This window comes from Mustela erminea, chromosome 5 (genome assembly GCF_009829155.1).
Source record: "Mustela erminea isolate mMusErm1 chromosome 5, mMusErm1.Pri, whole genome shotgun sequence".
Classification (NCBI taxonomy): domain Eukaryota; kingdom Metazoa; phylum Chordata; class Mammalia; order Carnivora; family Mustelidae; genus Mustela; species Mustela erminea.
The window spans coordinates 136,470,848-136,492,297 of record NC_045618.1 but is presented as its reverse complement, the minus strand read 5'-3'; the positions used below and the strand labels follow the sequence as shown (position 1 = coordinate 136,492,297).

Here is a 21,450-nt window from a genome sequence, read left to right as displayed (position 1 = left end):
TTCTTTTAGGTTCTTACATCCAGTTTATTCTGGAATTACCTATGTACCTCTCTCATTTCCTCTATCATTTAGTGTATTATATACTCCCTAAAGACAAGGTCAGATCTTCATCATCTCAATCACCCAAAGAACCCAGTACTTTGCTCTTAGTAGACTCTCAGTTACATTTTTTAAATTTTTTATTTAAATTCAGTTTAATTAACATATACTGAATTGTTAGTTTCAGAGGTAGAATTCAGTGAGTTACATATTTTGAGTTATCTTTAATGTCTATGAAAACTGAGTAACTTTTTCTTTTTAAAAGGGGGTGTGTGAAATAAACATTTAACCATAGAAGTTGCAAATAAAATTAAGATGCTTAATCTCAATCTAGGAGATAAATATGAAGCATTAGTTTTAAAAATAAGTTTAGAGATGGTCTAAATGGTGTATAATTCCATACCATTAAACTCAGTGTTAAGTTAAATTTCAAATAAAGTCTCTTCAACTCTTTCTTTTGTTGCCCATTGATATGTAATAGGATATCAGTTGAATTTAACATATTCTTGGAAGCCAGTCAATATGTTAATCTTTTGAAGCCATAAAGTTTTATCTGAGGACAATTAGAAGCCTTTCTCAACAATAAGCAAAATCTTTTCTCTGTCATACTAAAATCCCAAGAATGCTACAGTTGAGAGAAGTGAAGAAAACAGGAAGACTTGCTTGTTTTGGTTTGTTTTGTTTTTCTTCCCAACACAAATTATGTGTTTATTATTGTCATGATCTGAGAGATTTAATTAGAACTTTGCAGACATTAATATAATCAGACAAAAGGTGAAATACTATAGTCAGGTCATTATGGATATGAACACAGAACTTTGGGGCGCCTGGGTGGCTCAGTGGGTTAAGCTTCTGCCTTTGGCTCAGGTCATAATCTCAGGGTCCTGGGATGGAGCCCCCACATGAGGCTCTCTGCTTAGTGGGGAGGCTGCTCCCCACCTCCGCCTGCCTCTCTGCCTACTTGTGATATCTGTCCATCAAATAAATAAATAAAATCTTAAAAAAAAAAAAAAAAACCTGTGAGCAACAGGGACAAGAAAGAGCTGAGCTTTTATTATTTAAAGAGTATACTGAACTCTAACCACCATAAGGGTAGCAAAAGCATCTGCAGTGATGTTGCCAAATGCAAGGTATTCTGAAGTAGAGAGAGACTTGATTTCCAGTTAGCATTTTTTGAACACCATTGCAATGCAAGATGCAATACCAGGGAGAAGAGAATAAGAAGGAGCCATGTTTGAATGTCACTATGTACCTTTGCTTCATGATGGGCACACCACATAGGTCTTCTCATTACATCTTCACAACAGCCCTGTAGAGCTTGGAGATTTGCTTAGGTTCATAGATAAGTAACGGTACCCAAATTTAATGGTATTTTATAAACAAATACAAAGTCTGGGGTCAGATCTGTGCTCCAGTCCTGTCTCTGCCTCATACTTACCATATAAATTCTTCCTGGGTTCTTCAAATGAACTTGTTCCTTTCCCTTCACAGAAGTGTGGGCACCAAGCAGTATGCCCTGCTTGCATTTGGGAGGGCCTTAACAGATGTTTTTAAAACTGAATTACAGGGGTGCCTAGATGGCTCAGTGGGTTAAAGCCTCTGCATTCGGCTTAGGTCATGATCCCAGGGTCCTGCATTGGGCTCTCTGCTCAGCAGGGAGCCTGCTTCCTCCTCTCTCTCTCTCTGCCTACTTGTGATCTCTGTCAAATAAATAAATAAAATCTAAAAAAAAAAAAAAAAAAAGAGCAGTGCTGAATTTTGAGACTGATTCACCAAAATACTTTTAGAAGATACATAGGCATCACATTGGTTCTCTAAACCTATTGCTCTCTCAGCTCGTATGTAATTATAAGAGGTTCAGAAAAGTTTCTAAGCTAAACTGTGACTAAATAGTCTCTTTGTTATTCTAATACATCATCTTAACTTCCAGATTGATTTTTTTTTTGTCCATAAGTGTAAGCAGTAAAAATATTAAGTATCTAAAGTCTTCATTGGTATGAGCCCCACTTCTAAACTACATATTGATGTCAAATTTGTAGATATTAATACTAAGTTAAATAGAAGTGGATGGATACAGTGTTGTAAATCTTATCATCATCATAGCTCTATAAACCTGAGAGAATGGCAGCTGCCTGAGTTCTCTGCAAATAAAGGTGAAGATGGGACATTATGGAGGGGAAGGAAGAAAATAACCCGTCGATTCAGATAGCCCTTGGTATAGAATTAGCACTAGGACTCCTATACTGTATTCATTTAGCACCTACTATATGCCAGACCCTGAGATTGAAGTAATAAGTGAAAGCATCTAGTTCTAAGTACCAATAGACAGTTACGGTAAGTGTCCTAGTAGAGCAAAGGACTGGATGGTAGGGGAGCAGACAGGGAGAGGAGGAGCCCCAGACTGAGTTGCAGAGATAAGAGGGGTATGGTGAGAAATGAGGCTCCAGGGACCAGCAGGGCTGAGCAGTACACAACTTTATGTCCTTTTTATGTGTGGAGACATTAGGCTTTATCCTGAGCACTGCCTGTAGATACCATGAGAAATGTTCCAGAGATAGTGGGGCTTTTTTTTTTAAATACATACATCCTTTAAGCAAATACAATCTATAAGTTACTCATCAAAAACTGCTAATTCTTGTTTGAAGTTTCTTATATTTATTCATTTATTTAGTCGAATTTTTGAGCACCTGCTTTTTGCCAGGCACTATTGCTAAGCTCTTAACTCACATCATCTATGGTAAGTATTCTCTCCATTTCATGGGTAAACTGACACTTAAAAATATTGTTACCTGGGGTGGTAAGGCCGGTATTTGAATCCTGGTTTTTCTAACTGCAAGGCTGTGCTTTCCCATTACAGGGGAAAAGGGATGGGAAAAAATTATCTGTGAGGTACATTGTTTTGAAGGGAGACATGATCATTTTAAGAGATAACCAGTAAATAGGGACGCCTGGGTGGCTCAGTTGGTTGGACGACTGCCTTCGGCTCAGGTCATGATCTCGGAATCCTGGGATCGAGTCCCGCATCAGGCTCCCAGCTCCATGGAGAGTCTGCTTCTCCCTCTGACCTTCTCCTCGCTCATGCTCTCTCTCTCACTGTCTCTCTCTCAAGTACATAAATAAAATCTTTAAAAAAAAAAAAGAGAGATAACCAGTAAATATCAAAACTTCTGAAAATCATAACATGGCTCTACCCCCTAACCTTGGGGTTTTTCTTATAATAGAATTAAGGATACTAACTTAACTGATGTGTCACAGTGGGGAAAAGGCTTAAGGATAGTAAACAAAGTATAGGTTGTAAATGGGTATTTTTTGGTTTTTGTTAAAGGTATGTGAACTTCTGAGTTTTTCACATGCTGAGACTACTAGAATTATGGTTTTATTTTGTTTCAGATTTTATTTATTTTAGAGAAAGAGAATGTGCAAGCAGTGGAGGGGAGAGGGACAAGTAGACTCTGCGCTCAGGGCAGAGCCAGACATGGGGCTTGATCTCAGGACCCTGGGAGCATGACCTGGGTCAAAATCAAGAGTCGGATGCTTAACCAACTGAGCCACCCAGACACCCCTAGAATTTTTTTTATTTAACATTTTAATAAGTGACATGTTAGTGGAAAGTACACAGTACGTTTGGGTTGTCAGCATTTCTGTTCTCTTTATAACCTTTGACTTGCTCTGCTCCCTTGAGCCTCTGCTTTCCTGCTACCCTCTTCCACTCCCCACAGACTGTGTGCTTGCTTCTGAATTAGAATACACCAGTATAATGGTGTATGAAGAAATTTAATTATAGTAAGAGGTAGATTTTGAAGATTAGGGAACATTTTCAGATGAGGAAATGGACAAAATTTCACACATCACACAATTAAAGGGAATTGGGGTTGGGTCTCTGGTCAGTCTGACTCTAATAGTATATCTTGCATCTCTCTTCTAGTCAGATGCCCACACATAAGAATACGTGTTCAATTTCAAGTTCTCCAGAATTTGATACCCTGCCTGCTAGTATAGCAGAGGCTTATATAGGGTGTCTGTGTTTAGAGACTGACATCCGTGTGAATGCTTTTCCCTTTCATCATGCTGTTTTCACTTACACCAAAAAACACTAAAGCCTAAATATTAAAAATGCTGTATCAAACATTAATTTATGAAGTAAACAGTAAAGCAATATAAATATATTCAAGTAAGTATCTTCAGAGTGCTTAGTCTTGTCTTTTTCCTTTAATGTCATAGAGAAGTCTTTAATCTCTTGTAATAATTATGTGCTTTAGCCACCTCCTTTAGTACCAAGTTCCTACAGTAACTTCTTTCCTATCTTCCTCTCTGTCCTTTCTTTTCACATAGCTTGGCAAAAGTTATTAGAATAAAGGATACAAGCAGGCAGGGTACATTTTCACACACAAGCAGCATGAATCTCAGAGATTGCCTCTTTCCCATCAGAGGGGAGTAATGTTCTGAATGCAGAGAACCTTCTCATTTCCTTTCTAATATTTGCTTGGATTCTGTGGTCAGTGATTGATTTTATATTGGCACTGAGGGAAGGAACTGCTGGCAACTTCCATAGCGTGATGGTTTTTGTTTGTTTTTTATTTGATTTTTTTTTTGAATAGCTAATATATTCAGAAGGAACAGAATTGAAAAGGTACAAAGAGTCTCAGCGAAGAGTCTCCTGCTCTCCCAACTTTTTGGCCCCCACCAGTCAGTTCCCCTTCACAGATGCATCCAGTGTTACCAGCTTCTTGTAAATCCATCCAGATAGACAATCCAGAAATAGTCTAAGTACGTAACTTTTAAAATATATGAAAGGAAACCTAAAAATATATTTGGAATAGATCTATGATATTATTAATGCCCTCTGGCATCTAGTTATTGCGAGGAACTTGTAAGGGTCCCCCTATTAAAAGGGACAGAAACTGGAAAGATATCCTTCCGTGTGGATAAACATGTTGCACTTCAAGACTCTGTATTATGTATGGAGGATAGTTTAATATCTACCCAGTAGAAATAACCAAATTCTGAACATTAGCCAAAAAGATATGAGAAATAGAACCCAGAAAAACTCACCTTACTTTTCCTCTTTTTTTTGCAGTGAAAATAGATTTTAATCTAGCTTTCTCTATCTTCCCCACCCAGTGTTACTGAGACATAATTGACATATAGCATTGTGTTCAGTTTAAGGTGCACCATGTAATGATTTGATACATGTGTATACCCTGAGATGTTTACCACAGTAAGGGTGATTTGTGCATCCCTTTACCTCACATTTTGTGGCCGTGGTGGTGGTCTGAACACTTAGCTGTACTCTCAAAGCAGTTTTCAAGTATACAGCACAATATTAACGTGTCCCTGTGCTGCACTTTAGGACTCTGAACCTTAGACATCGTATAACTGAAAGTTTGTACCCTTTGACCAACCACTCCCTATTTCTCCACCCCTCAGCCCCTAGAAACCACCATTCTATTCTCTCTTTCTGTGAGTTTGACATTTTTAACGTCCACATGTACGTGAGGTCATACAGTATTTGTCTCTTTCCAACTTATTTCACTTAGCATGATGCCCTGAGGATTCATCCATGTAGCAACATTTCCTTCTTTTTTATACCTGAATAACTCTCTATTATATATATCCCACATTCTCTTTATTTGTTTGTTTCCACATCTTGGCTGTTGTAAGTGATGGTGCAGTGAACATGGGAGAGCAGACATCTCTTCCAGGCAGTGCTTTCATCAGCCTCAGACACATTCCTGGAAGTGGGATCGCTGAATCTATGGTAGTTCTGTTTTTAATTTTTTGAGGAACCTTCCTGCTGTTCTCTGTAGTGCCTTTAGCAACTTCCATTCCCACCAACAGGGCACAAGGGCCCTCACATCCTTGCTGTTATTTAATTCTTGTCTTTTTGGTAACAGCCATTCTGACAAGTGTGAGGTAGTATGCTGTGGTTTTGATTTGCATTTCTCTGATGATGAGTGATGTTGGGTACCTTTCCATGTACTTCTGGCCATTTGTATGTCTTCTTTGGGGAAGTGTCTATTCAAGTCCTCTGCCCGTTTTTGTTTTTAAGATTTTATTTATTTGACACAGAGAGAGCATGCACAAGCAGGGGGAGTGGCAGGCAGCGGAAGAAGCAGGCTTCTCACTGAGCAAGGAGCCCAATGCAGAGCTCGGCCCCAGGACCCTGGGATCATGACCTGAACCAAAAGCAGACGCTTAACCAACTGAGCCACCCGGGGGCCTGCTTTTTAATCAATTGTTTACTCTTGAGCTATAGGAGTTTCTTACATATTTTGGATATTAAACCCCTATCAGATACATGGTTTGCAAATATTTTTCTCTCATTCTGTAAGTTGTCTTTTAATTTTGTTGGTTGTTTCTTTTACTGTGCAGAAGCTTTTTAGTTTGATATAGTCCCACTTACTTATTTTCGTTGCTTGTGCTTTATGTGTCAAATACAAAAAATCATTATCAAGACCCATGTCAAAAAGAGTTTTACTCCTATGCTTTCCTCTAGGAGGTCATGGTTTCAGGTCTTACATTTAAGTCCTTCATCCATCTTGAGTTAGTTTTAGTGAGTGGTATAAGATAGGGATTCAGTTTTATTCCTTTGCATGTGGACATCCAGTTTTCCCAGTGCCATTTATTGAAGAAACAGTCTTTTTCCCATTGAGTATTCTTGGCTCCCTTTGTCAATAGCCTTTTTTTTTTTCTTTTTTGGCCAAATTATAATGCACCTTTACCTAAAATATTGATTGCAGTTTTTCTTACCTCTCCTCAGAGAAGTTGTAAAATTAGACGTGTTCTGAGAAAAGACAGCTAAAGTAGATCAAAGAAAGGAGCACTCAGGACAGACTAAAATGATCCGGATTGTGCGGCGTGTCAAAAGCACATTACTAGAATGGTCATAAACTTACCGTGACGAGGAGACCCTAAGGTGATCCCCAATGATCCCCATCTTCTGATACTTACACCTGCTTAAGCATTGAGCACAGCCTATGTCTTGTCTCTAACCAGTACAATATGGCAGAGGTGGGCTGTAGTTCCTGTGATTACATTACATTAGAGAAGACTCCATTTTGATAGTAGACTTGAACAAGAGACGTCTTCCCTCACCAGCATTGATGAAGTAGCCGTTCTGTTGTGAAAAGGCCTGTTGAGCAGACCACGGCAGGAATCTCATGCAGCCTCTAGGAGCTTCGTGGGAACCCCCCACCAATAGCCACAGGAAGCTGGGTCCTTACATGGCCACAAGAAAGGATTTCTGCCAACAACCTGAATGAGCTTGGAAGCAGATTCTTCCCCAGAACTTCCCAGCTCTTCAGGTGAGAAGGCAAGCCCAGCTGACACCTGATTGCAGCCTTAGGAAACCCTGATGGAGGGTGCACGTCACCTGTGCCCAGTGTCCTGGTCCACAGAAAATAGGAGATGATTTGTTTTAACCTGTTGTGGTAATTTGTTACGTAGCAGTAGAAAACTAACACGTTGTATAATCTTCTGAGGTTATTTTCATAGGTCAAAATGGTTTAATATCAACAATTTGATGTGATTTAATTTAATGAGAAAACAATAATTTAGATCCAATTCATCACAGAGTCTTCAAGGTGATAACCAGCCACACCTCTACAAAAGTCCCAGTCCGGGAGGGATGGTGCAGTTAGCCGCAGTCGGTTGCGACAGGCTTGAGGCTGTAATTGATATTCTCATCAAAACTGTCCTCCCTCAGAGTTCAGTTTGGGCAGCAGAACACCTCTGACTTAGGGGATAAGGGAATTCTTCTAGGGATTGAGCCTCACACCACTGCAGGGAAAGGTGTGGCTGGAAGAGAAATAGAACTCAGAGGAACGACCAGCCAGTCAGCCTGAGAGGCCAGACACACTGAGCCACTCACAGGGCGCTGCACAGGGTACGGGGGCATGTGGAGAGGGGCGCTCTGGCCTGTGGCTCCTCAGCCAAGCATCTGGTGGTGACCTGGGGCCAGTTGGGAAGGAGAACTGAACTCGAAGCAGGGGAGACCAAGGATCAGCTAGCCTCTGTGTCTGCTTGTCCCCATATCTAGTTATGGTGACTCAGAGAGTGATGCTGCTGCTTCTGCCTCCTGTTCTCGCACAACTTTGACCAACTTTGCTTAGAACCATATAGGAATGGAAATTGTGGGAGAAAGTTCTAAGCTAAAGCAAGCTGGAACCATACAAATTAGCACAGTCTCCCTCTTCTGTCCCCTAACCTGAATTGTCTTTTTCCTTTGCCCATATTTCAGCAGGTTGGGGTGGCCTGCCAGGTTGAGGTAACCCAGACCTTCATCCCAGAGGTGTCTGAGCTCTTAATCGTTTTATCGATGGTTCCTACAGTTGCCCAGTCTTTGTTATCACTGGACAGAGAAGCAACAAAAGATGCCCTGGTGAATACCTTGAAATCCATACAAACACCTTCCTGCTCCTCTTGTATTATATTGCCGCAGACCTAGCATCCCGATCCAGCACACTCGAGATGCATTCCCACAAACAGTCTTCTAAACCCTGCCAGTACGTATCTCCAGGTCTTGCGGTTCTTGGGTGTGGTCATTCTTTACCCCAAGAACAGAAATCGTATTCCCTTGTTCAGACTGTGCTTATGAGTGATCAGCTCCTGATTATTGTTTTGGAACCAGTGAGCAGAGGCAGAGGCAGATCTTGAAGAGGACAAGCGTCGTCTTTGCAGGTGGCTGCTGTTTTCTGCCAGCAGTTAGAGCTGTGTCGCCACCAACCCAGAAAGTTTAGACAATCTTGGCGTTTGACATTCCTCGCGCATCCACCCAGATATCCCCATTCCAGATTTCTGTCCCCACCTATTTCTGTTCAGACCCAGATTGCATCATCGAAGATTTGTTGAGGCTTTGCATTCAAGTCTTTGAGGTCTGATATCTTTCAAATTAAATCTGGATCCTGAGTTTTGGCAGCCTGTTGTGCAGCTGTGGGAAATAAGGATGTTTTTAAAGACCACCTAAAAGTCTTCCGACTTTGACAGAATGCCTAGATTGAGGGGTGGCTGCCCTGAATGGTTGTTTCATTTTTTTTCCTGACTTTGAAAGCAGTCACCTAAAGCCAGCCAATTTCAGGGGCTCATTCTATCCAAAGGCCACCTCTCCCACTAAACTAGCATTTCCCTTAGAGCAAAACCACAGTTTTGTCAAACTGCCGCTGCATGCAGGGCTCACCACCACCCGCTTATCATTAGGAGCCGGGGTCCTTTTTGCCATTTCTTCAGTGAGTGAGCTAGTTTCCAGAATCTCACTGGAGAATCTTGTTTCCTAGGGCCACTTCTCTTCCTCTCATTGTATGGTGTCTCTTGCCATTCCCCCACAACCTGTGCTGAGGCAGCCTAAAACTAGAGCTTGCTTGCACATGGCTTATTTGGTAAGTAATCCCCTGAACAGGAGTGCAGTCCCAGGGAGCGTGAGAAAGGGGAAGAGAAAAAGCAGAAGAGTGGCCTTGGGCTGGTCGCTGCTGGAGACGCCAGGGTTCAAGCCCTGCCGGGACCTTCTGAGATGCTCTGTAGAATCTTCGGACTGGTCCTCCGGAGGTGGAGAGAAGAGTGTTGATGCCACCAGCTCTCACAAGTTGCAGAGTCCATGGACTGGCAGTTAAAAACACTGCGGCACAGATTGACTTGTCTTCTAATCCTTACGTGTCGGGACTTTCCTTTTCTGCCTTGGCTTTGGAATTCCAGTTGGTGTTTAAAACAGAGAAGATGCAGAGATGATGGTGGAAAACCTTTCGGCAGTGTGCTCAGTGTGGATTAGAAGAAGGAGGGCAGGAGTCAGCAGGAAGCTCTTCCGTATTTGATGTGTGAGGCACGAAGGATTTGGACAGAGATCACATTCCTGGGAATGGAAAACAGGCTAATCAAAGAGCATCTTGAAGGAAGAATCAGTAGGACGCACCAACTAGTTCTATATAAATGTCAAAGGAGTCAGCACAGCTGATTTGAAAGATTTCTAGCCTAGAAAAAGAGTAAGTGTTGATGGACACTGGCTCCCTGATGTTATTTAACATAATCCTCAGAACTCTGATGGGATTATTTCATCCTCTGTATGAGGAAATGAGAATCACGGGTGTGCTTTGATCTGGCACAGAGCTCTACGGGGGAGAGTCAAGAGGTGGTGATGTAACTACCCGAATTCAAAGCCTATATGCACTTTTGACTGCCCTCACCTCCCTCTCATTTCGTGATTCCTTTCCTTGGGAACTGGAATCAGTTCCAAACAGGTTAGTTGGAAAGAGTTGAAGCAACTTTTTTCCGAAGCCTATTAGAACTTGAAGTCTTAGTTCTGTTTCTAACTGATGCCACTGAAGAGCCATGTGCCTCCTCCAGGGCCAGCCTTCCTCTAAACTGACTCTACCATCTATGCTACGTAGCAAGCTGTGGTCACCCTCCACTGTCCCCTTCACTTCTTTCCCCTTGCCTGTGTTCTTCCTTTTCCCACCACAGGCCCAGTATGAAACTTTGAATCTAGAAGTTGCTTGTGACAGACATGAGCCAGTGAAAAGGTTTCCTACTGCTGCCAGTGGTGCAAGTATGAGAGTGGCAATAAAGACAGATCCTGACCGTGTTGCCAGAAAATCTGCTGATTCAAAGCGTATTTTATAGTTATCAGAGGAGCATGAAGAGGGGGAAATGTTAATAATAAAAACAGAAAGTGTTCCTGTTCGACACGCAGCAGGAACAATCGTATGTATTAGTAAATGTCAATTTGTTGTGCTTCTTTATTCCTCTGTCTTGATCATTTATGGTATGTAGCTCAAATTTTTAAAAAGAGGGATTTTTGCCGATACTACATATTGGAAAGAAAATATTCTGGTAAAAGAGAATAGAACAAAGGATTAATCAAGTAAGCAAGGGATCTGTAAGACGCAGTTTTCCAGGGGGGACAAAGTCCTAAGAAGTTGACTTCATATTTCATCTGCCAACCTCACAATTGCTTCACTGGAAGTCTGCTACCTGAGCAGAATGCATGACACCTATGAGCCCTTCAAGGTCTTGGCTACAGATGAGTTTTTCTTTTATAAGGAAATTGATAAAGGCTTTTGAATTCCTCCAGTAAAAGTACACGGTGTACTAGTCAGCCATTGCTGCGTAACAGCCAACTGGGGAATCTGAGTGGCATATGACGCGAACATGTATTTCTCACAAACTTCCAGGTCAGGTAGAATTACAAATTTAAGTTTGCAGCAGCTGGGGTCATTCTGATTGCCACTGTGGTTTACCAGGGCTGGGTGACCCTGTTTCTGCTGCTGCTGGTTCTCTTCCTAGGATCAACAAGCTAGCCACAGCATGTTCTTTCCCAGGGCAGTGGCAGAAGGCAAGAGGTCAAGCCTATTCCCAAAAAAGTACTTTTGACGCTTTTTGTCACAACATTTCGTTGGTCAAAGCCGATCTTATGGCCAGTTCCAAAGTCTTAGGGTGCGGATGTACACTGTGCCCATGGGTGTGGTGGGATCAGAGAACTGGTGTTGCTGAATATGTACAGTTATCTGCCATATTTGGATAATACTCTTACACTCTGTATTTCTAACTTCAAGAAGATAAAGTAGGGGCTCCTGGGTGACCCAGTCAGGTGCTAAACACCATAGTCTCAGCTCACGTCTCTATCTCAGGGTTGTGAGTTCGGGCCCTGTGTTGGGCTGCACCCTGGGCATGGAGCCTACTTAAAAAAATAAATAAAAGTTAAAAAGATAGTCATTCTGATTATGTATTTAATTGTCTTTAAAGAAGAGGATACTATTTTATGTCTAGTTAGAAAACAAATTCAGTAAACTCTAAGGAAATAGAAGAGGAAAAAGCAACTCCCTCTGAGAGTTAATTAGTACCAAATGGGAGGAAACAAATTTGACTGTCCTGTACCCTGAAGCTGGCACAAGGGAAGGAATGGGATTCTAGACAGCAGTGCTCCCGAGAGTGTGTCTGTAGTGAGGTAAGCACAGTTTCTGAAAGTAAGCATTTAGAAACTTCTTGGCACTTTGACATCATCACAATATTCAAGAAGTGTTTTTATTGGTTTCTACTGAACTATTTGTACATGACAGGTTAGAAATTTATTTTTTAATAAAGATTTTTACTTATTTATTTGACAGAGAAGTAAACACCTACACTGCACTTAAGTGGACCCTTTGATTTATGCATTGGCCTTGTGGTGTTTGGCTTAGTATCCCTTTGTCAGTAGGAATCCAACCGTCTTTGAAAATGTGCTGGTAACATTTTTGGGCCAACAAGACTGGTCCAAAATTTACCAAAGAAATGGCATTGTATGAAGTCTTTCTGCATCTTGCTTGCTGGCCTTTCCCTGCCAGCACCCCTTTGGCCTTGTTGCTCTCTGTACGTTTTCATTCCCTTATCAATAACCTTGACAAAAGGCAAATTACCACTAATTGAAATCCCTACTGTAATATGAAAATACTATATTTGACAATATTAGATAAATCTCTTCTTAAAATATACCTTTCAGCATTCGAATTTTTTGCCTAATTGTTTTCCTTTCACATTTGTGAGTTAGTATCAGTGTGTTTGGTATATTTATAAGGTGCTTTTCTGTTCATAAGAGGAGTGGCTGTAAGTGAAGATGTTCTGATGAGCATTGATTCATAGGAGACCTAAGTTTAAAGGAATAAAAAAGGGGGAGATTTTTCAGCAGAAGCGGAAGGCTATGTTTAGCTATATACAACTTGTCTTCTTCCTAGCTGTGTGAATTGAGCAAGCTCATTAATCTTTGTGAATCTTAGTTTTCTCATCTGTCAAATGGGAATAGTGGGGCGCCTGGGTGGCTCAGTGGGTTAAGCCTCTGCCTTCGGCTCAGGTCATGATCCCAGGGTCCTGGGATCGAGCCCTACGTCGGCTCTCTGCTCAGCGGGCAGCCTGCTTCCCCCTCCCTCTCTGCCTGCTTGTGATCTCTGTCTGTCAAATAAATAAATAAAAATCTTTAAAAATAAAAATTTTTTTTTTAAAAATGGGAATAGTAATACCACCTTCTTGGAATAGGAGTGCTGAAATTAAATATTCTAAGTCAAGTACAAACTTGGCACATAGTAAGTTTTTAAAGTGTTAGCTGTTTTTTTTTTTTTTTCAATTGATTAGCCTACTAGATGTCAGGCATTGGAGAATGACAGAAGGTGGGGCCTCTACCCCAAAGGAGCTCTCAGTCTGGTAGAGGATTCAGACAAATATTGAAGAAATATAAAATAGTATGAGAGTTTATTGCTGTTATTTATTATTATTATTATTATTTATTATTTATCTTCTATTAAGGCAGAAATAGGGCAGCCTTTTTAAGAGGAACACACCTGACCTAGGCTTTGGGGAACAAGATGAAGGTAGAGTTTTGAAAGAACCCGTGTCTAAGCAAGTCTAAAAAATGTGGATGAGTTAAGAAGGAGAATTAAGAGCATTTCAGAAAAATGGAACAACTTATGCAAAGGCCTGGAGGTGAGAGTTTGGTGGAACTCTAGGAAATGCTAAGTAATGAATGCAGTGTAGAATATGAACAGGAATGGGGCTAGAGAAGTTGGCAATGCCAGACCATCAAGAATATGTAGTTTGGATTTTATCTTGAAGTTATTTGCAAGCTATTGAATAATTTGTTACATATATAATCTAATTTACATTTTAAAAGATCATCTGGCAACAGTATGGAGAACAGATTGGAAGGGAGAAAGATGGGAACTTTCTGAGGCTATTTCAGTGATGCGGGGTTTAGAAAGTATCAGATTCTGAAATGGGGAGGTGGTAGAGATTCAGTGGAGGGGATTTATTTAAAACAAGAATAGAATGAACAGCATTTGATGGTGATTGGAGAGAAAGAATCTTGAGGAGAAAGAATCACTGTTAGTACTAAGATTTCTGGCTTTGGGAGGAAGAGGATTTTTCTCTAAATCGGGGATTAAAAAGGTGGGGGTGGGGTGGGGTGGGCATGGGGGAGTGTACTAGATTTCCCAGAGGAAACGAATTGACTTGCCTTTAAGAGGTTTGCAGAATATCCCCGTGGAACTCTCCAGTGGGAAGTTGACGGAATGAGTCTGGGAGTGAGGAGAGAGCTCTGGGTTAGAACTGTGCATAGACATTTTTATTGTTAAATTGATTTAAGTAATCTTCTGTACCCCAGGTGAGCCTCAAATTCACAACCCAAGATTAAGAGTCCCATGCTTTTCTGACTGAGCCAGCCAGGCACCCTGGAACTGTATATAGATTTGAAAGTCATGAGGATGATTTGGGAGTTAAAGCCTTGGGGGGGCAGATGATATCACCCAGGAAAGTGTGTGGTAAAAAGAGCATTGTATTCACAGCTCTTGGCAAGTAGATACTGCAGAATGTTTGAACAAATGAAGAGTGTCAAGGGTACTCATTTAATCTTATGTTAATCATTTAAATCTTGTAACAACCCAGAGTTAGGAGTATGAACCCAGTTTTACAAATGAGAACATTTCAGGCTCAAAGAGGCAAAGGATTTGTCCACAATGACTTTGCTTCTAAGTGGCCAAGGTGGAATTTTGAGTCCGATCTATCTTGATTGCAAAGCCTACTTTTTCCTATCACTTCTCACTTCTTTGAAAACTTTTCAGGAATTTAAATATATGATGTTATTAATTCTCCTTCTTTCCCTCTGCCAATATCCTGGTTTCGTAGGATTGTGATACATCCTTTTCAATAACCACCTTTTCTCTAACTTCCCTTTCTTCATGCCCAAACTCATCTATCAGATTGCCTCTCCTGACGGATTGACTCATTCTCCTCACCTCTAGTCCAGGGCCTGCTTTCAAGCAGCAGAATGACACAGGTCTTCCTCTGGCCGCTGGCATGCGAGGCTCACCATAAAATCGTGAGAGCGGTTTACAGTTTTTCCATTTCTCTCACTCCTCGTCAGCACATAGTCACTTCTTTGGGTGTTGTTTACACGCGGAGTCCATTGTGGTGATCTCAGTGTTCCTTATCGGGATCTCAGGTGAATGTTGAGATTAAGGAAATTAATCTTTAATGTTTAGATTAAATTACTCTCACATTGATACTCTGTTACCGCTTTTCTAAAAAATGATTTTATCTTTGTGGGGCACCTGGGTGGCTCAGTGGGGTAAGCCTCTGCCTTCAGCTCAGGTCATGATCTCAGGACCTTGGGATCAAGTCCCATGTTGGACACTCCGCTTGGCAGGGAGTGTCCTTTCCCTTTCCCTCTGCCTGCCTCTCTGCCTACTTGTGATCTCTCTCTCTGTCAAATAGATAAATAAAATCTTTTTTAAAGGGAAGATTTTATCTTTGTGATGGAAGCGGCTTGAACACTATCTGACGTCAGCTCCATATCCAGCGTAGGGGTTCTTGGTACTCTATCCCTTAGGTGATGAGCCGTGCCTGTATTTTTCTAGAAGGATCCTTTTTTTTTTTTTTTTTTTTTGAGGGACAAGAGGAGAACAAATCTAATTGTTAGACATGTCTTAATATTGAGGCAAAATCCCTCTTCTTTCAATGTCCATTTAACATCCAGGACCTGCCCTTGGAACAACACGGAAGTCCATCCTCTCTCCTCTGCCTCATGAAGGTCTGTCAGACATTTAAAGATAGCACCTATGTCTCCCATCAGGTTTCTCTTACATAAGCCAAGTAATCTTGGTTGCTCGGAGCTTTTCTCCTCTGTGACAGGTCTCAGACTCCCTACTGTTGTTTTGCCCTCTTCTGAGAATCCTGGCGTTTGTCAATGCCCCATCTAAAACATGGGGCCCAGACAGAACACAGCATCCCACGGGACATCAGTGCCACATTGTTCCATTGGTCAGGACTCTGTGCTTGAATCTGAAAAGCTTGAGCTTGCTTCAGCCCTACAGCAGCCATGTCACAGTTTGCATCCGTCCAGCTCAAGCGCCCGGGTATCATTGTTACACAGCCTGTGGTTAAGTTAGCTCGCGCATCTTCTTCTGTGCAGTTGATTTTATTCCACTGAGATACAGAACTTTCTGATTTTCCTGGTTCTATTTCACCTTCGTTTTCCACCCATCCATTGAGCTGGTCCTGATCATGTCATCCAGTGTGTCATGAACTGTGTTTTCCATCTTTAGCCTTTCTCTGACTGGCCAGTTCCCACAACTGTGTCATTTCTACCTTCTCTTTGCCTTGTGGTCCACTGCTCTCCACTATCGTGTCTTACTTAAATTGTTGGATTTGCACAGATACTTGTTTTCTTAAACAGTTGTGAGGATTCTCTGCCCCTTTCTATGGATCTGTCTCTACTGAACAGCAGATTTCCTGTAGATGTCATAGTCTGTTGTTACCTGCTGTTACCCTGTCCCTCCAGGTCTTGGTGATTTCCATGAAATTTATTTATCTCCTTGTTCTTGTTTATTACTGCTACTTTTAAGCACAGTGTCTAACGTACCGATGTTCCGTAAGTATTATTTATGACTAATCTTAAGAAGTATTTACCTTCTCTTTTAGGCTGTGAGGATATCATTGCTGAGAACATCTCACTAGATACCTTAATTGCCATCCTCAAGTGGAGCTCTCATCCGTATGGCTCTAAATGGGTGCATCGACAAGCTTTACATTTCCTCTGTGAGGAATTTTCCCAGGTCATGACTTCGGATGTTTTTTATGAACTCAGCAAAGACCATCTGCTCACTGCTACCCAGTCTGACTACCTACAGGTAATCATTTCTATACCTGTCAGATTCACTGCCATCCATGTGTGCACCGGGAAACCCACCTACACTCTTTTTTTCTCCCATTTGGGAGATCAGCCCACCCAGGGATGCCCTCTTCAGATTTGTACAGGAAAAGCTTTCTGGCTCTCTGGCCCTTCATGCACCTGCTGCTATGACTCAACATTGTGAACAAGCCCAGGTCCCAGCCAGCTACACCAAAGGGGTTGGGGCAGTAAATAAATATACCAGTAGGCAAGGTCAGAAGCATATTCCAACAGAGATTGTCTTGGCTTCCATTAATTGACTATAACAATTTCTTGTTTTGCGTGGATTGTCAGATACTTAGACTGTAGACAGTAGCTTAAGCAGCACAAAGTAAGAATAGTATTCAATTTCTAATCTACTCAAATGCTTATAAAAACTCAGTGTGTTTGTCTTATCAGAATATAATACTGTTTTAAACTAATTTTTAATCCGTAGTTTTTAGCAAATTCTTCTGTCATTGACTTATATGTCAATCTAATTTGGTAATTTAAACTAACAATAAATTTAAAATATTACAAAAAATACTTTCAAGTAACATATGCTCAAGTTGAATTAGTTTGCCATTGGTTGTATGAATTTTATGGCAAAAACTATACAACAGTTTTAATGTTATAAAAACATAAACCCTTTGAGTCATTACCTATTTCTGTTTGTACTAGGAAAATAATAAAATGTTTCCATCCCAGTGAGAAATTCAGTGAAGAGTTAAATAATCCACTTAGCATCTGTGCTTTGATTGCAGTACAAATGTTGTTGTAATTGGATTTGATTTATTTAGGATCTCTGTTCATTAACCTCGTTTCATTGTCCTGATCCAGACGGAGTGCATTATGGGGGTTAGGATTTGTCAGTTCTCTCGGATTATTGTCTTTAGAAAGCTTTGCATTTCTATTTAGAAAGTAAAAGCCTTGGAGAGCAGCCTAGATTTGCACTGAGATTTTCAGTAAAGTACAAAGAAATGAAGGGCACCTTGCCATTTCACAGACTGCTGGAAGGGCCCTTCACCAGTCAGTAGCATACATTGTGCAGAGTGTAGTGTCTCTGCCAAAACAAGTTGCTATACCTGTGTTTTCTGTTCCTGCAGGAGATCGTAATCGCTAGGTATCTATATACTTTTATTTACATCGATTTATCTCTACCTTGTCCCAGGAAGAATTTAAGGCACCTGTATAGAGACCATATAGTAGAATAAAATAAGTTTAAAATAGGTAAAGAGAATAGGAAAAAGAAAAAATAAAGGTGAAAACAAGAGTAAAAAATTTAGTTGGTACTGAGAGATGGGTTACTGGACACATACGAAGCGGTCGTGTGTTCGCTGCTGGTGGGCTGCAGCTTTTGTGGAACAGCTCAGCCAGCCAGTGGAGAGGAAAAGGTGTTGGGTTGCACACTGCATGTACATTATGACCTAGGAAAAGTGAGTAATGAAATTTGCCATTTGTCTAATTTCACTAAAATTAACCGTTTCTTATTCTAGGCAAGTGAACAAGATATCCTTAAGTATCTGATTAAATGGGGTGAGCATCAGTTGATGAAAAGAATAGCTGACAGAGGTAAGCTCCTAAAGTTAGCTTGTACTGTAAGTTTTTTGTCCGGAGACATGCTGTGCGTCCATCTCAACGATAACCACTATGGCCTGGTGAGAACAGAAATTTTCACAGTCCATAACATCCTTTAGTGGAGAAGGTATACTTTGTTAGAAATAAGTATACCAGAAAATTCTATTTTACAACTTTAAAAGGGTACTTTTCATGTTATCTATGTGCTTAATAATGTTTACTGATTTATAGAAGTATTAGAATGAAATTTTTCATTTAAAGCGTATTTTTGATGGAAATGCTTAGGAATTAGATAGTGGTGATGTACATATAACATTTTAAATATACTAGAAGCCACTGACTAAATTGTACATTTTAAAATGGTTAAAATGAGGGGCGCCTGGGTGGCTCAGTGGGTTAAGCCGCTGCCTTCGGCTCAGGTCATAATCTCAGGGTCCTGGGATTGAGTCCCACATCGGGCTCTCTGCTCAGCAGGGAGCCTGCTTCTCTCTCTCTCTCTCTCTCTCTCTCTCTCTGCCTGCCTCTCCATCACTTGTGATCTCTCTCTGTCAAATAAATAAATAAAATCTTTTTAAAAAAAATAATAAATAAATAAAATGGTGAAAATGATGAGGTTTATGTTATATCAGCTTTACTGCAATTAAAAATATATGACTAGTAACCCCCCAAAAAAGCCCATTTGTTTATTTTTAAATTTTGTGAAAGGTAAAAGAAAAATAATGCTTTTGAATGACTTCCAACTGGGAATATTGCAGAAGAGCTGGAGACTGATCTTATAATGCTCCTTCCCTCATAGAATGTTGTGTTCTCCATACAGCAAGCCCAAATCAAAACATTTCTTATCAAAACATTTTAATCAGAAAAATTAAATACAGGTTTTCCTTTCCTGTCATTCTTTGATTGCTTTTTAGATCTGTTTTACATATCATGAAGCTCACCTATTTAAAGGGTTCAAGTCAATGATAAATTTTTAGTGCATTTATTGAGTTCTGTCACATTTCAAGATAATAAAAATTTCAAGCTAAACCTGCCTTTCAAAACATCTAATTTCTCCTGCTAATTTATTTCTCCATGGCCTACAAAAAAAGCTTTTAGCAGTTCTAAGATGTAAATTGTTTTTAATATTAAAGCCACTGATGTTAATTTGGGACTTTTTGAAATGCCAGTGTACCATCTTTCCATATTTGCAGATTCTGTATTTGCAAATTCACCTACCTGCTAAAATTTACTTCCACCGCCCCCCCCCCCAAATCAGTACCCACGTTACTTTCATGGTCCATTGCAGACATGTTCAGAATGACAAAAAAAATATTTGAGTCCCCTGATGCTCGTGTTCTCAACTTCAGGTGGAACAGGGTGACAGTCTGCCTTCTTACATCAGTTCTCATACTGCAAACAAAGTGTCCATTTTCAGTCCATTCAAAATAGTGTCATGTTTTCCATATTTTATGGGTTTGGTTTTTTTTGTTTTGTTTTTTGCTTTGGGGTTTTTTTTTTTGTTTTTTTGGTGATCTTACTGATCAAACTGGCCTCCCATTATAACTTTTAGTGCTGTATGATATTTCCAAGCACAGGAAGGTTGTGATGTCCCTTACACAGAAACTAGGAGTTAAGTAAGCTTATTCAGATAAGAGTAACAGTGCTGGGCGCCTGGGTGCCTCAGTGGATTAAGCCGCTGCCTTCGGCTCAGTTCATGATCTCAGGGTCCTGGGATCGAGCCCTGCATCGGGCTCTCTGCTCGACAGGGAGCCTGCTTCCCCCTCTCTCTCTGCCTGCTTGTCATCTCTCTCTCTGTCAAATAAATAAATAAAATCTTTAAAAAAAAAAAAAAAAGAGTGACAGTGCTGTTGGCTATGAGTGCAGTGTTCGTGAATCAACAATATATAATAATAAGGTGTCTTTAAACAGAAACACATAAAACAAGGTTATGTCTTCATAGGCTGATAAAACTGTTGTGACCAGAAGCTCACAGGAGCCTAACCCTGTGTTTCTCATAGGAGCAGTGGTTCAGTATTTGCTAATTGTTTATACTGACCTTATGGAATAGGACTACTCCAACAAGAATTAATTCTATATAATGCTACCTAATTCTTATAGGCCATAGGCTTGTTCACTGATGTAAGGTTGGTAATGAGGGAGTGTCATGTTTATTTTGGGCAAATAATGAGCATCCTTGATAAGATTTCCTTTAAAATATATAGTTTCCTGATGGGATTAGAACAGAAGGCTCTTCCCCAGGGTTGAGGAGGAACCAAAGCACCTCAGGCTATGCTTTTTTGTCACCTTCATAAAAAGGTTCTGCCCTAACCTGTTACATATTTGGAAGTTTTATATAAGATTTCATTTGAAAACAGGATGCCACTATTTTAAGGGGAAAATTTTTTTGAAAAGCAGCGCTTTGTGTAAGTATGAAGCCAAATCATAGCAAGGCAAGAGAAAATTACCCTTTTCCACATGCTTGCAATAATTTTGTCTTGAATGATGCCAGAAAAAGCTTAGCTTCTCAAAAAAAACAATTATTTCTTCTCTCTCTCTCTCCATGTGTCTATCACATGATTTAAGGGAAATGCCTATTTGCCTATAGAGTGCTTGCAAAAAATATAGCACTTATATTTAGGAATTTAAAGATTTTTTTTTTTAAGAAAAAAATACAGCAAAAAAAAAAAAAATATATATATATATATATATATATATATATATATATGTGTCCCCTAGATTATAGATATGATTAAAGGTTCCCAAAATTTTAGTAATTTCTCTTTTCCACTCAATGTTTATAAGCTTATATGTACTTCAGATCTTCTTGCACTGATACCTAATGAAGAAAACCTTTACTCTCTGCCCTAGACAGTGGGAATATATTGCATGTCAGAGATCTAAGTGTTCAGTTTTATGCAGCAACAATCCCGTATTATAGAAATTTAGGAGACTATCACAAAAAGTTAAATACAGTACACATTAAGTTTTGCTGCTTGAGATACCAGGTAATTAGTATCTTACTAAATTGCTGGTAAACATGGTAGCCTAGTGAGTATACTGATAACACACAGTAACGAATGCCACTTGCTCTGTAATGCCTTAATTGTACTAAAAACTGGTCACAGCAGTTAGAAAGCTTAAGAAGCCTTTAGTCAAACTAGATTTTAATAGATTGTCATCTTTTCTCCTTTGAGTTA

The 21,450-nt window shown here is 40.2% G+C and overlaps 1 protein-coding gene across 3 annotated transcripts in view; it reads left to right on the top strand.

Annotated features, from left to right (window-relative positions):
* The window catches only part of BTBD7 (BTB domain containing 7), an 80,343-nt gene that overhangs the window by 41,515 nt on the left and 17,378 nt on the right, over nt 1–21,450 (top strand). For 2 of the 3 annotated variants that reach the window (XM_032345108.1, XM_032345107.1), the window contains exons 4-5: nt 16,468–16,676; nt 18,193–18,268. In XM_032345108.1, the coding sequence (XP_032200999.1) occupies nt 16,468–16,676; nt 18,193–18,268 (285 nt within the window). Of the gene's footprint in view, nt 1–6,799; nt 9,655–16,467; nt 16,677–18,192; nt 18,269–21,450 lie in introns of those variants that run through there. The other variant, XM_032345109.1, reaches the window with a different exon arrangement.